Below are 12318 nucleotides of genomic sequence, written 5' to 3'. Positions count from 1 at the left end.
TTCTGGATCATCCAAATGCTCTCTAGCGAACCGCAGACTGGCCTGGACGTGTACTTTCTTCAGTAGGGGGACACGTCTAGCAGTGCAGGATTTGAGTCCCTGGTGGCAAATTGTGTTAATGATAGTAGCCTTTTTTACTGTGGTCCCAGCTCTCTGTAGGTCTTTCACTAGCTGTGGTTCCGGGATTTTTACTCACCGTTCTTGTTGTCATTTTGACGCCACGGGGTGAGATCTTGCATAGAGCCCCAGATCGAGGGAGATTATCAGTGGTCTTGCATGTCTTCCATTTTCTACCAATTGCTCCCACAGTTGATCTATTTACACCAAGCGTTTTACCTATTGCAGATTCAGTCTTCCCAGCCTGGTGCAGGTCTACAATTTTGTCTCTGGTGTCCTTCGACAGCTCTTTGGTCTTGGCCATAGTGGAGTTTGGAGTGTGACTGACTGAGGTTGTGGCCAGGTGTCTTTTATACCGATGAGTTAAAACAGGTGATGAGCGTTAGACCTCGTTAGGAGTTAGATCTCTTTGACAGCCAGAAATCTTGCTTGTTTGTAGGTTACCAAATACTTATTTTCCACTCTAATTTGGAAAAAAAATCTTTAAAAATCAATCAGTGTGATTTTCTGTTTTTATTTTTTCCACATTCTGTCTCTCATGGTTGAGGTTTACCCATGTTGACAATTACAGGCCTCTCTAATCTTTTCAAGTAGGAGAACTTGCACAATTGGTGGTTGACTATATACTTATTTGGCCCACTGCACGTAAAGAGCAATGATAAATATACTAGGGCTGTCAAAATTATCGCGTTAACGGGCGGTAATTAATTTTTTAAATTAATCACGTTAAAATATTTGACGCAATTAACGCACATGGCCTGCTCAGATTGAAATGACAGAAGTGTAATGTCCGCTTGTTACTTGTTTTTTGTTATTTGGCGCTCTCTGCTGGCGCTTGGGTCCAAATGATTTTATGGGTTTGGGGAGTGAGCATGGTGTAATGACATCAACAATGGCGAGCTTCTAGTTTATTTTTTGATTGAAAATTAAACAAATTTTAATCAAACGAAAACATTAAGAGGGGTTTTAATATAAAATTTCTATAACTTGTACTAACATTTATCCTTTAAGAAATACAACTCTTTCTATTCATGGATCGCTTTAAGAAAATTTTAATAATGTTAATGCCATCTTGTTGATTTATGGTTACAATAAACAAATACAGTACTTATGTACCGTATGTTGAATGTATATATCCGTCTTGTGTCTTATCTTTTCATTCCAACAATAATTTACAGAAAAATATGGCGTATTTTATAGATGCTTTGAATTGCGATTAATTAATTTTTAAGCTGTAATTAACTCGATTAAAAACTTTTAATCATTTGACAGCCCTAAAATATACATAAGAAAACAAGACATTTCACCTAATATTGAACCTTTTTTAGACAATCAATGTCTTTATTTTAGATTTAGTATATTGTTGAAAATGGCCAACAATTGCATCTTTGTGCCTAGAAAAACCCAAAAGATGTGCATTTGCAAAGCATGTGCTAACCCTAACCCTAATAAAATTTTGAGTTATTTTCAAATGGGGATGGAGTGGCTCAGTGGTAGAGTAGTTGCCCACCAACCCAGAGGTTGTGGGTTCAAGTCCTGATGAACTTGTCTAAGTGTCCTTGAGCAAGACACTGAACCCCACATTGCTCCTGGTGCTGCGTCACCAGTAGATGGATGGCGAGATAGTGTAAAGCGCCTTGAAAGGTGGAAAAGTGCCATATAAGTATAACACCATTTACCAAATAGTGAAATATAAATTTGCTATTTATTCTGGAAGTTTTCAAACTGCTTCTTTAGTAGTTTTTGAAAACAAAGGTTTGAATGGAACGGTGTATCACCTAAACCAATAAATATGAAAGTATAAGTCAATACACATGTATTTTGCATTGATCATTTAGCCTACCAATGAATTAGGTTCATATTTGTGAGAAATGTAGCCCTGACCCCCATTCACCCAAATTGTTTGGTCTTATTAATGTCCCGTCCCCAGCAAAAAGTGTACAAGCAGGTTATGCTGTTATATCGTCCCTACCATTTTTGAGACCAAACCTACGCCCTTGCGTCAAAGGCAGCCGTTGAGTTATCAGAGACACTAGTCTCATGGAAAATTTTGGTAGCAACATTCACACATTTTTAAAACGATAAATCGATTCTCGGCAGGAGCCTAATGATAACTTTTTGGTGTACAAAGTTTCACGATATATTTTGATATTTTGTCACGCCCCTATTCGTATCAAAATATTCCACTTTGTTTCGCCTCTTTTGACGGACTGTCATATCGCTTACCGGTATCCGTAACATTTCATTCCGTTTTATTTTAACATCTTGAATTAATTCTCCCACAATAGCGCAGTGTGAGCTCTTTGGAGTGGGCTAATAATGCAGCGGTAAGAGCACTTAGGGTGGCAGCTGCACAGTGTGGAGCGGCAACTTTACAGTCCCTTGGAGCATGATGCATCTTTTAATTTATTCATTTAAACATCTATTACAAATGAATTTGGGATTCATCAAAGGGCGGCGACGGGTCGTTATTACCGCTAAACTCTGCTGAGGATACAAAATGTCTGATGTACGTCTGCCGTACAAACAAAATTAATTTATTGTAATCTCGCCGCGCCGTGTTGTTTTGCCGTTCGTGCAAACAGCCATCTAATGAGTCGCGCCGCCTGTGTTCTTTAGTTCGTTGACAGGTTTCAGCGCAGCTTGAAAGGACGGCCGCTGACGGAACCTGTTCGCCTGGTGACCTTTGTTGAAACTGCTGTGGGCCTGCTCAACTTAAAGGTAAATTAAAAATGACTACCAAGCCATCCCCCATCCTCCCAAATTTCTATATGACACTTTTTTTTTTTTTTGTCAGTTAACCCTTTAACACCTAGGCCTATTTTGTCCGAATTTGCATGCCTTTTAGTGCTGCAACGATTAATTGATTAACTCGAGTATTCGATAAGAAAAAATATTCGAATTAAATTTTGTTGCTTCGAGTATTCGTTTAGTAATGGTTTATTTTGAAAGTGTTACCATTAAGTTTTATTGATTAGTGCGGATTCACTGCCCTCTGGTCTGCCTCATTTCGCATGGCTGAATCCAACTGCTCCCTGTTAAGACCAACATAAGCTAAGTTTTTGTTTCAGTTAATGTTTTTCATAGGGCTGTCAAACAATTAAAAATTTTAATCGAGTTAATTACAGCTTAAAAATTAATTAATTGTAATTAATCGCAATTAATCGCAATTCAAACCATCTATAAAATATGCCATATTTTTCTGTAAATTATTGTTGGAATGGAAAGATAAGACACAAGATGGATATATACATTCAACATACGGTACATAGAAACTGTATTTGTTTATTATAACAATAAATCAACAAGGTGGCATTAACATTATTAACATTCTGTTAAAGTGATCCATGGATAGAAAGACTTGTACAAACATTTATCTATTAAGAACTACAAGTTATAGAAATTTTATATTAACCCTTGAGAGTCGAAGGACGCGCCGGCGCGTCCTCAGCGCACGTCGTCTTTGAAGCGACCTCACGTTTTAATTACGTCACCCACATGCCGTTGGTTGGTCTCGTTTTAAAGTGCGGAAGTTGCGGTTTACTCTCGTTATTATTTGAAGTCAATCGACCAACTAAAACGTGAGATATTGTCATTTAAGTTTTATAGTTTTATTGTCCTCTCAAAAAAACATTAAAACGCTGCATAGATCATTTGTTTATGTCTATATTTCCATCATTTCTTGTCCTTTTTCAAAACGGAAGCTCCATGAAAAAAACACAAATCAAACGAACCCTTTCGAAGTCACAGTGGAAGCACAAAATGCGTTTTTTTTTTTTTTTTTTATAAATATAACTGCCGTGCGAGGTTCCACCGAACGAGAGGGAGGAGTGTTCTGAAGCAGCGAGGTGGCGAGCGACGGCCGTGTGGCTCGAGCAGCGACTTTGTGTGACTTTGAGAATGAACGGAAAACTAAATTTAGCGCAGGCAATTGTGCTTTTTGATCAACTTGAGGAAGAGGATGGTCCAAATTCGTCATCATCGTCTTCTTCGGAAGAGTCCTCGAGTGAAGATAGTGACGGATTTGAACACGTGGGTGACGCCATCGACGAGCAGAGGTAAGCAAACTCACTTTTTTTTTTTGATGCTGAAAAAGTTTCTTTTGAAAGTTTCTTTTGATATTGCAAGACAAAGTTAATTTTGATGCAATATAAGTGTGTGTTTGTGTATATAATAATAAAATGTGCATATCAGATCAAAGTCGTACGTGCACTGTGTGTATCCAAGGCAGGAATTTATAATTGTGGTGTTCTTCTTTCTATATGAAGATTAGGGATGTAGCACATATTCAGCTATGGTATTCTTTCTATTGTCATATATATAGATTTCCATTATTATTTATTGCTGTATATATATATATTTTTTATACTTTATTATTTTCATAAATACTGACTTTTTTTCATGTACATTTATAGTGACAATGAAAGTAAAGTGAAATGAAAATGGAAGGGCGGAAGGGTGGAAAGAGGACCGACACCCCATGGAAGTGTGGGCTGTGTGATGTCGCCCTGTGTCTAATTCCAGGACGAAACTGCTTTTCGGAGTGGCATGCCTGAAAAAAAATTAACTTGTTTATTGTAAATATTTTTGAAAATACTTTTTTTCCCAATGTTATATCTATATTTTTTTTTCCCACAATCAGTCTTCTCAATTTGTGTATATAAATGTGTGTTCAGGAAGCTTGATTGTGTGTACATAGTTTTCATCAGGTGATGGGCCGCAATACCTAAACTCATAAAGAGATGGCCTCTAAACACTTTTTGTGTTAGATGGTATATATTTTTTCACTGTTCGGTCTGCTGCATATAACCTGTTTTGACTAGAGCATGTATAAAGGCAAAAAACGCCTATGGCTATACCTGTTGTTTATGTTGAATTGTCAAATATAAGACTATTTATTCTAAATTTTTTTGGTTGAATGTTCATCCTAACATGTTGAATAAATATTACAAAGTTTCAAAACGGTTCGTTACGCATGTTTGGTTGTCAATTGGACATCAATATTAAAAATTTTGACAAAACGATTTTGGAATTTTTGGTCTTTTTGGGCCCAAAATGATGATTTATAATTGGTCAGTGAAGGAAACAACAGTTTGGACATGAAGTTCAAGGTGTCACAAAAAAAGGGACCAAACCAGGCCATCGTAAACAATTCTTTCTTTGAAATATAAAGGCAACTTCAAAGGCATGCAAAATCAGACAAAATAGGCCCAGACCTTAAAGGGTTAAAACCCCTCTTAATGATTTCGTTTTAATAACATTTGTAAAATTTTCAATCAAAAAATAAACTGGTAGCCCACCATTGTTGATGTCAATAATTACTTACACAATGCTCATGGGTGCTGAAGCCTATAGACCCTACCCACCGATGTCACAAAATCACGTGCTCGCTGTATGGTTCCGCCCCCTTGTCCGTCATTTTGTGTCTGTATTATCAATGGTCTCAATTGATCGAGCAATTTATAATGCATTTCATGTAAGACCCGGTGCTTTCGGATGCCGTAAACTCACTTGATGCGTTGCATAAAAGGCGTTATGTGGAAAAGCTTCAGTTTATCCATTCGCCAGATCCATATTTGATGCCTAAATCGATGTTTTTCGACCCGCTGTCTCCGCCGTATTTGCCTGATATCTGCTAGCTAGCCTGATATGTACAACTATCTTGTCCACACAAAATCAGCCTATTCTCACGAAAGTTTGAAAAACTTTAAGAGCTTGGAGGCTTATTAATACTTCGTTGCTGGTTGGGTGAAACAGGTCCTCGTCCACGAAAATTCGGCAGGAATCTATCTTGTGCTTGGAAAGGTGAGTTACGAAATTTTCAATTCAAAATCTTTTGTTATTGCTAACATCCACCGTCAAGTCTAATGTATTTCATGTCGTTTGTCAATGGAGTTAGGGCTTTTAATGTTTATATGGTTTAGCGATAGCACTCTCACTACATACATACGTGTATGTTGTCAGCGATTAGCCTAGCAATGATCTTAATTGTGGTTGTCAGCCCAAAACCCTCTAAATATATATTAAATGCATCTTACCAGATATAAAATGACTACTACATAATCTGTGGTAATCGTTTGGAGCCCAGTTTTCTCCTCGAATTGCAGCAGCCCATCTCGCTCTCTTCTCTCCGGGTCTCTCGGAATCCGGTAGAACTTCAAGTCTCTCAGTCTTCTCCGTCTATCTTCTCTGTTATTGCAACCGACCGCCACACACGCCTTCACCATTTTGATTATTAATGTTAACGAGCAGAAAAACACGTCGTAAATAGGAGGAATGTACGTAGCCGTAACATGTAAACATGATGTGTTGACGGACAATTGGGCGGCACCAGTCAGGAGGAAGGAGTTGTGACGTCACGTGGGTAGGGTCTATAAAATCAGTCGCACCTAAGCACCAGCAGAGGGCGGCAAAACTCCGAAAAACACAACAACTACACCTTTGACTGTGCTGTCATTTTAATCTGTTTGAGCGGGGCATCTGTGCGTTAATTGCAACAAATATTTTAACGGGATTAATTTAAAAAATTATTTACAGCTGGTTAACGCGATAATTTTGACAGCCCTTGTTTTTTAATGCATTCGTAATTTAGTTCATAGGTATATTTGGCCGTTTTTGTGGGAATATGTGTCTGAACCATTTGTTAAGAGCATTGTAAAAAAAAAAATTTTTTTTTAAAACGTCCGCATTTTATAGCATTTAAACTAGCGGGCTTTTGTTATGTAAGTTAGCCAATTACTATTTTGTTGCATTTAGATCCTCATTTATGTTTTTATACCATTTGAGGCTCAGCTAAGGTATTTTAATTTTTCATGTTCCTTATCCGATTACTCGATTATTCGAACTAACTAGTTCATCGATTAATCGACTAGTAAAATAATCGATAGCTGCAGCCCTAATGCCTTTGATATTGCCTTCATATTTCAAAGAAAAAACTTCACAATGGCCTGGTTGGGTCCCTTTTTTCAGGACACCATAACCTTCATGTCCAAACTGTTCTTTTCTTCACTGACCAATTTAATCCACATTTTTGACCCCAAAACAAGAAAAAGAATCCCAATAGATTTTGTCAAAATTTGTTATATTGATGTCCCATTGACAAACAAACATGGTCAACGAAACATTTTCACGCTTGATCACGCAGTAGACCAACAGTGTAAAATAGTGAATATATAGTATATAAAGTGGAATGAAAAAGTATCTAAACCTTTTGGAATTTCTCACATTCTGCACAAAATCACCATCAAATGTGATCTTATCTTTGTCGAAATCACACAGATGTAAAAACAGTGTCTGCTTTAACTAAAACCACTCAAAAATTTTTAGGTTTTCATATTTTAACTCATTCACTCCCAGCCATTTTCACCGGTGCAAGGCCCTCAGAAAATTCTGTTATATTGCTTTAAACCACTCATCAGTGTTTGGGCACACACCTGACTTAAATTGTTTGGTAAAAACTGGTTTCAATTAGGGCTGGGCGATATGGCCTTAAGTACGTATCACGATAAATTGAGCAGATTTACCTCGATAACGATAAATGACGATAAATTTGCACAAGCGGACTGTTATATAATTGGAAAATTTGAATCAATGCATGGAATACAAATTAACTGTTTCTCGTTACATTTTTTACCAGCTTTCAATTTAACAATTGCACATGCAGTCTAAACATTAAGTATTAAAAAAAAGTCTTGTAAACAATAAGAATTCTAGTGTGAACATTTATAACAGCTTGTATGACTTGAAAAATGTACAACATTATAAAAATCAATATGACAACTGTGCAGACATGCCATTCTAACACAAATGACTTGCAGCTTTAACAGTGCACTCCAGATAACTTATTGGTAATGGCTCGGGTGACATAATTATTCAACACAACTGTTTACGTCAAGGTTTCAGGGTTTTTTTTTTTCAGAACATTTTTGCACCCCCCACACAGACACAACCACATTAAAGCTGTATTGCTCTGATGCCAACGAAACATTTAAGATTTTATGATGGCAGAATAAAGCAAACACATACAAAAAATAGCTGTGTCCATTAAACTGTCATATTATATATAGGCTTCACTGTTGGATTATACTTTATGCTGAGTGCTTTACCATCATAAAAGCTTTTAGAGAAATCACACAGAGATGCCAGATAACGCGACATAATGATTGCTACATGAAGTCCGTGCCCAGTCCACTCATTAATTTCAGCCGTTCCGACAAGGTTAGAGCCGCTATCAGACTCCATCACGTTCATTTGTAGCCGCTGTTAGCCGCTAGCATTAGCCTGTGGCTTGGCTACCAGAAGAAAGCACTGAAAGCATCCTCTCCTGAAATCGTGAGAACAAGGGAGGACAGCAGGCGAAAGCCCGTCTGGAACTCGCCAAGAGTTTACTTAATGTCGGGTGAAAGTTTGGCGGAGCTAACTTAAGCCTACCGGGCTTCTGTTTGTTTGGCTTTCTGAAAACCACATAGGACGTAAACCACCATACGTAAGCACACTGTCTGCTTTCTTAAAGGGGAATGAACATAGCTGAACAACACAGACTTAAAGAGGGATGAAAAGACTATATTTTCTTGTTTTATTAAATTACCGAATTTACTGACATGGTCAAAATTACGTCAGTCATCGTGAAGAATTTCGATAACGGTAAATTTTCGGTTTACCGCCCTGCTCTAGTTTCAATTGCTCCTCAATTGCAAGTCTCCTTAGGCAGAGGGTTCACTTACTTATTTTTCCCCCGTCATTGTTTGCATGCTATCCTCATTAACTCATTTGCTCCCAAAAACGTATAAATATGTTCTATTTTTAATTGTTTGAGTGTCACAAAGACGTATTTATACGACTTTTATGTTTTTTTTCATAAGAGACCTCTCTCGGTTCTGATTCAACCTAGCTCCAAACCGCAATGCTGAAAATCCATTTTAAAGCAATAAAAATGGCCAATGGAGGGCAGTAGCGCATTTGGTAAGACCCCCAACCCGATTCAACAGAACGAACAGCGGGGCGCCGGCGGAAGACGAACGAATGGACGTCCAGGAGGTGGACAACCGAGCAGAACAACCGGGAGGATGCCCGGGATGCCAGGCACAGCAGAACGACCGGCACCACCAGTGCAGCGGACGATGCCGTTGAGTCTGTGCTGCTCACCAAGCCGAGCACGGCGGCATGGGATCGGCTCGCATCCCCCGCACCTTCCAGTGTCCGTCCCACGACAGCCGGAAACACGCACTGCCAAACCAGTTCCCCCCAGGCGAACTCCGCCACGAGGCAGTGGTCACCACAAAAGAAATACTCCAAAAAATCCATCTTCACGAGACAGGCGGCAATGAGGGAAAAGTTTACCCCGGCTGTCACGGCCTCAACAGCGTCATCTCTCATTTAGTTATGTGTAAATAAATGGTTACTTTTCTATCAAAAGCTCTCTTTGTCTTGTTGTTTGTTATTTTGTAAAAGGAAAAAACATTATTCAGATGTTTGGGATGTAACTAAAGCATAAAATACCTGTGTTAAAGTGCCTGTGACACGAAAACGCATGTTTATTTCATAATACATGCGGTATTTTATGCCCCTGAATGATATGGGCCGCTTGGATGTGTGTGGAAGCGATCGCTATTTTTATTTAGTTTTTTGAATCCCGCGCCATGAAAATGAGTGACTTCCGGCTTCGGTCTTGCATTGAGGAGGAGGGCGCTGTGACGTGTACGGTAGAAGACGTCCTCTTCACGCTACAGTGTACTGTTGTGTATGAGGACGAAGGATTCAGCTGATTTTGCGGATTAATACGTTTATTTTTCGCATCACGCCAACCAAACGGCTGCAGAAAAATTATTCTGTATGAGGGAGATGCGTATGCGCCTTTTTGGACTTTCAAAAGGTTCCCATTCACCGTGGATATTTACTGTGGGACCATTGGACTTATGAGGAAGTGAGTAAACATCTTGTTTTGTATTATGTCAAATACGAATACAGCGATTACAAAGTAAACACTACAAACTTCCTTTAAATGAAGGACTACTTACGTTTGATCATTGATAGGCATGTAAAAAGCTCTCCTAATGCTTATTAGCAGCAGCACGTTAGCTGCACAACAAATCCAGCCACCCTCCTCCGGGGAACTAACTGTAAATTGCTCTCCGCCGGGCGGTTTGCCGATCCACTAAGACAATCGACAACCGGGTCGTCATGTCAAATAATCCAGGATAGTTATGTGTGATTTTCCACTTCGAAGACTTTGAAACATCACTCGGTTCGGGTTAGCATGTCGGCTAGCTGTCACGGCTTCTTGTTTGTTTACATTCTCCGAAGCCGGGGAAGGGAAATGACATATGTCCGATTTAGGTGTCATAAAATATCGTTCGGGAGGTGCGACAGTAAAGGTGAAGTCGACATTTTTTACCATTATGGAGTAATTTGGCCATGTCGTCCTGAATAAATGCATTTTTATTATTTCATATTCCATTCAACACAAGACTGTTATTTGTCATGAACATGCCATTTATTTAGCAATTGGGGAAAATACTTGGATAAAAAGAATATCCTGTAAAAATATTGAAGTAAAGAGACAGAAACAATGACATTTTGCCGCTGTCTTCGTCACGTTTTCCTCGTTGTGAATAGTTCTCCCTCGACGGGCTGACTGGTCCTTCTCAAGCCATTTATATAGCTATTGGGGAAAATACTTGGATAAAAAGATTATCCTGTAAAAATATTGGAGTAGAGAGACTGAAACAATAGCCACGTTTACATGCTGACTTTTATTCATACCGATTCAAATCATTCCGAATGGAAATTTCACATCAGCTGTTTACATGTCACTTCATCTATTCCGATCCAGCGTTTACATGTGACTGCCTTTATTCCGAAAGGACGTTTGACAACTGCCGTCTGACATGCGCAGATTAATCAAAACAAAGCGTCACGTTGCAAAACATGGAGATCGATCGTCAGATCAGCTGCTGTTTTAACTTTTCGAGTGGAAACAAAACTTCAGAATGATACGCCGTTCATTTAAAAAGTTGTGTGGGTGCCTGTGCGTGTGCTTGGAAGCCATGTTGCAAGTGACGTTACTTACGTCACCAAGTGACGTCACCACGTCAGTACGGAGCATGCGCAGAAAGAACGCAACCAGACACCATTCCGCTTCCCTGTTTACATGATATAATTTTACTTCTAATCGTTTTGGGAAAAGGAATATTCCACCCCTGTGAATCGGAATGAAATTCCATTCGGTTTGGGCCTGTTCATTCCGAATGAGGTGTTTATATGGAACACATTTATTCGGTTTGAACAAATATTCCGATTGTAATTGGAATATTTGGCTCCATGTAAACGTGGCAAATGACATTTTGCGGCTCTCTTCGTCGCGTTTTCCTCGTTCTGAATAATTCCCCCTCAATGGGCTGAATAGTAAAACCGATGAGCCCAGTCTACCGCTGACGTCATCCACCTGTTGGGGACGCTAAAGCCCTATAATGGCAGGCGTGGCTAACCGGCAGATTAAAAGACTAATTTCTCGTCATCTGTGCTTTTCTAAATTGTTGTATATAGTCGAATCGTCTCAAAATATGATTCTAATTCACATAATAATGCCATTAAGACTTTTTTTCTCGTGTCATATGCTCTTTAAAGTCAAAGTTATGTTTGAAATGTATGCTTTCACAAAAAGCTCAATTTCTCTTTTTTCATCAGAAATTGGAAAATTGCTCAAGCTAAGCTATTTTCTAATGCTGATTTCTAAACAATGGAAAAAAAAATTTTCCTGCTGAAAGAAGAGAGGGTTCCATGTTTATATAGCAAAGAACAATTTTCTGTGGGCCTTGCAAAATCAGTCAAAATCCAGTAAAACGGCCGGGACCGAAGGAGGTTGCACCGTTGAAAATTGCTGGGAGTGAATGAGTCAATAGGTCGATATTTTGGGTAGTCCATATATCAGCCCGATATATCGGTCGACCTCTAATTTTAATGACGGCATCTTAAGTGTGCAACAAATCTGTTTAATAAGTCCACCCCTTTATCTGCTGTTAAACACCATTAAGTAGAAGTGGATGAATCGGACAAAACAATCCGATATGAAGGCTTGTCCATCAACATTTCAATGAATCACGATTTTTCTAAACTTCAAAGGGAAACGTCACGGCACTGACCCTTCATGTGTGTGCCCACTGGTGGCTTACCGTGTTGTCTAGTATTTTAATTCCCACCGTC

At 38.9% G+C, this 12318-nt stretch overlaps 1 protein-coding gene across 2 annotated transcripts in view; it reads left to right on the top strand.

Annotated features, from left to right (window-relative positions):
• The window catches only part of clybl (citrate lyase beta like), a 142904-nt gene that overhangs the window by 103707 nt on the left and 26879 nt on the right, over positions 1-12318 (top strand). Inside the window, exon 4 of one of the 2 annotated variants that reach the window (XM_057852769.1) lies at positions 2737-2838. The exons of the other annotated variant lie outside the window; for it this stretch is intronic. Within the exon in view, the coding sequence (XP_057708752.1) occupies positions 2737-2838 (102 nt within the window). The remainder of the gene's footprint in view (positions 1-2736; positions 2839-12318) is intronic. 2 annotated transcript variants of the gene reach the window in all.

Source organism: Corythoichthys intestinalis, chromosome 12, assembly GCF_030265065.1.
Source record: "Corythoichthys intestinalis isolate RoL2023-P3 chromosome 12, ASM3026506v1, whole genome shotgun sequence".
Taxonomy (NCBI): Eukaryota; Metazoa; Chordata; class Actinopteri; order Syngnathiformes; family Syngnathidae; genus Corythoichthys; species Corythoichthys intestinalis.
Note: the sequence above shows the minus strand (reverse complement) of the source record. Positions and strands in the feature narration are given on the sequence as shown.